Source organism: Belonocnema kinseyi, chromosome 2 (genome assembly GCF_010883055.1).
Source record: "Belonocnema kinseyi isolate 2016_QV_RU_SX_M_011 chromosome 2, B_treatae_v1, whole genome shotgun sequence".
NCBI classification, from domain to species: Eukaryota; Metazoa; Arthropoda; class Insecta; order Hymenoptera; family Cynipidae; genus Belonocnema; species Belonocnema kinseyi.
Window position 1 is genome coordinate 58,777,634 of NC_046658.1, and position 3,208 is coordinate 58,780,841.

The 3,208-nt window shown below is 34.5% G+C and overlaps 1 protein-coding gene across 1 annotated transcript; it reads left to right on the top strand.

Moving 5' to 3' along the window:
- The first annotated feature begins 1,468 nt into the window (after positions 1-1,468).
- On the top strand, positions 1,469-1,930 carry LOC117182683 (jerky protein homolog-like). The gene has a single exon (XM_033375788.1). It carries the CDS (start codon positions 1,469-1,471, stop codon positions 1,928-1,930), a length of 462 nt encoding a protein of 153 aa, XP_033231679.1.
- The last annotated feature ends 1,278 nt before the right edge of the window (positions 1,931-3,208 follow it).

A 3,208-nucleotide genomic window follows, 5' to 3' on the forward strand; every position in this document is an offset into this window, starting at 1 on the left:
ATTTGTTCCGATCGATGGCACATTGCCTGGCTGAGCAGCATTTCCACTCTTATGAAGAAGTCAAAGAATGGATCGATTCGTGGATCGCCCTAAAAGAGACATCGTTTTTTCGAGATGGTATCCGACAATAGCCAGAAAGATGGCAAAAAGTAGTGACTAGTGATGGACAATACTTTGCATCATAAACAGGTAATCGCTTTGATAATTTTTAATTTTTTTAAATTAACAAGTAATTTTAGAAAAACTGCGAAAGCAATGTTAAAAAAAAACGATATAAATTTTTCACTTAAATATTAATTTTCAACTCAAATTATGAATCTTTACAAAAAATTCATTTGTGATAAAGTGGTTCAGTTTTCCACTAGAAAGAGTTGCATTTTCAGACAAAAAAGATGAATTGTCAAAAAAATGTATGAATGTAATAATTAAGTATATAGTTTAAAAAATTTATTTTCCATACAAATAAAGGAATTTTCAACAAAATAGTTAAGTTTTCTCCTAAAGAGATGTTTTTAATAGTTTATGATGATTTTAATAGTTCATGCTACTCGTGGAAGGAATGCTCTTCATCGGCGCGTGTGCGCCTCCACTTCATCTGCACGCTTGCGACTGACACGAGGTGCGAGACATATGTGACGCATATGCGGACACATCTGTTTGGTTACCTGTGTGACTGTTTGTTCGCACTCGTGCCTGCACCGTGCGCGAATATTGTTATCTGGATATTCCTGTGTATATTTAAATTGACACATTGTGTTACATAACCTAAAAAATAAAGGAATAACTACTGTGCATGACACAGATGTCAGAATTCTGACACCACGGTGTCTAATTCAAAAGAATTTTAATTTGAAGCACTTTTTATTTATTAGAAACGCATGTGTCAATTGTCCGCCTCCTGCCTTACTGGCATTTTTTCGATCAGACCAGTTCCACACGAAAGGAGATATCTGGATCAAAGTTTATAATATTGAGACCAACTGTACTGCTTACCTCGTTTGTGTATCGTTTATGCATGTACGCTGCATTTTTACCTCCAATAAAAATGTGATCATTACGAAAAAGATATTTGTTTTCGTTTTTTTCTTAAATTTTTATTATATTATTAAAAGACTCAATTTACTTATATAATATTGGTCACATTACACTTGCAACGTGCATGACATGTGAACGATATTATTATAAATTATGGCTAAGTAGGGCACGTCATTCTCGGCTGTCGTCTTACCTGTCGTTTTTCCTATCGTTTTCCTGTGGTCGTGAAAAAACTACAAGAAAAAAATTACCAAAAAAAAGACGACACACTTTTCATTTTGTTCTATCATATATTTTCATAAGGGAAGTCTAACGATCTCTGAAGTCTTGAACTATCGGCGATAAAATAAAAATTATTGACGAAGTTAAAAAAGGAGTAAACCGTAAAAAACAGATCGCAAGTAAATTCGGTATCCCTCCGAGTACTCTATCGATGATATTGAACAATAAGGACAACTTTTTGAATGCGAGAGAAGTGCCTTGTTTGCCACAGCGTAAAAGGTTTAATGAATTAAGTTTCCCTGAACTTGAGCGAGCTATGACGGAGTGGATGAAGCGAGTGAGAAATTACAATTTACCTATGTCAAGACCATTAATCCAAGAAAAAGCTGCGGAGTTCGCGAAGGATCTTGGCCTGAAATTTCAAGGTAGCACTGGTTGGCTGGACAATTTCAAATACAGGAACGGAATTGTAGAGAAAATAATATCAGGTGAGAGTGCAGCTGTGGCTGAACTTAACTGTGAAGACAATACCACGAATGTACTGCCGAGACTACTGGAAGAATATGAGCCGGAAGATACTTTCAACGTGGATGGATTTGGTCTTTTCTTTACATGCTCACCAGACAGAACTGACATTCAAAGGAGATACTTGTCACAGAAAAAAGAAGAGTAAAGAACGTGTGACAGTCATGGCAGGAGCTAATGACTGGAACAGAAAAATTGAAATATGTTGTGATTGGAACATAGCAGAAACCAAGATGTTTTAAGAAAAAGAAGGTGGAATCATTACCAGTTAAATATACGAATATTATAAAAGCATGGCTCACGTCAGCGGTCTATGCATTTTGGATTTTCGACTTGGATAACAAATAATAATTGTCCTGCGCATCCTAAGATTCTTTTACATGAACTTAAATGTTAAGTATTTGAGTAAACCCGCTTCATCGTGTCTGCTCTACTGCTGCTAAGCTATGAGCTGCTAATGATTCATGTCTTAGTTGATCGACGATCGCGTCAGAATTCAGATGTAATTTATAAAGACAAAGGCGTGATTAAATTAAATACATGTGATATTATTACAATTTACGACTCTCGTCATTTACGCACACCTGTCCTCGCGATATAAATATTGACAGTAAAGCAATCCGGATGGTTTTTCTGCCGCCAAATATGACATCCAAACCATTCAAGCTCGTTGGAAAGAATGTTGTCAGCCACGTGTCAGATTATGTTTCTAAAAGCATTATTGATAGAAGGTGAAATGCAAGTGAATGACTGAAATAATTAAATTTGAAATGTATTACCAACGAAAAATGCAGGCACTGTGATTAAAAGGCTTCTACTACAACTTGAAAGTTGTTAATCATAAAGATCCATTAATACATCAACAAACAAACAAGATTTTTTTCCAGAAAACTAGATTCTGTCAGTAAACAATCGATAGATTTGCTCATAGTATCTGAAGCGTGATGGTCCGTCACAGTTTTTATTATGACATCCTAATAATTTCAATGCACCATGAAAGTAATTTACTCATTGTCTTTTTCACCATCTACTATAACTTGTTCGTTAGAAATGTTATATTAATCAACATCATTCAGAAATGTATTGTTTTAGGATTCTTGACAAAGTGCAAGGGTGAAACGTTGAACATTTGGTTGAATAAATTTTAGACCAGCAATCCAACAAAGTTAACAACTTGTAATTATTTTTTTCACCTTGTCGATAACCAAAAACATCAGCTAATAATCGATAGAACTTATTAATGGTTATTTTCTAGCTACGTGAGGATTTTGCAAATAATCAAAGGTTTACGAAGAATTATTTTACGTTCAAATCAATGAATTATGAAAAATCTAAGACCTAATTATGGTTTGCAAATTTTGAAGAAGGCATGAAAATTCAATCGATTGATTATTGAGGTGACCAGAACAACTTTTGACATAATACT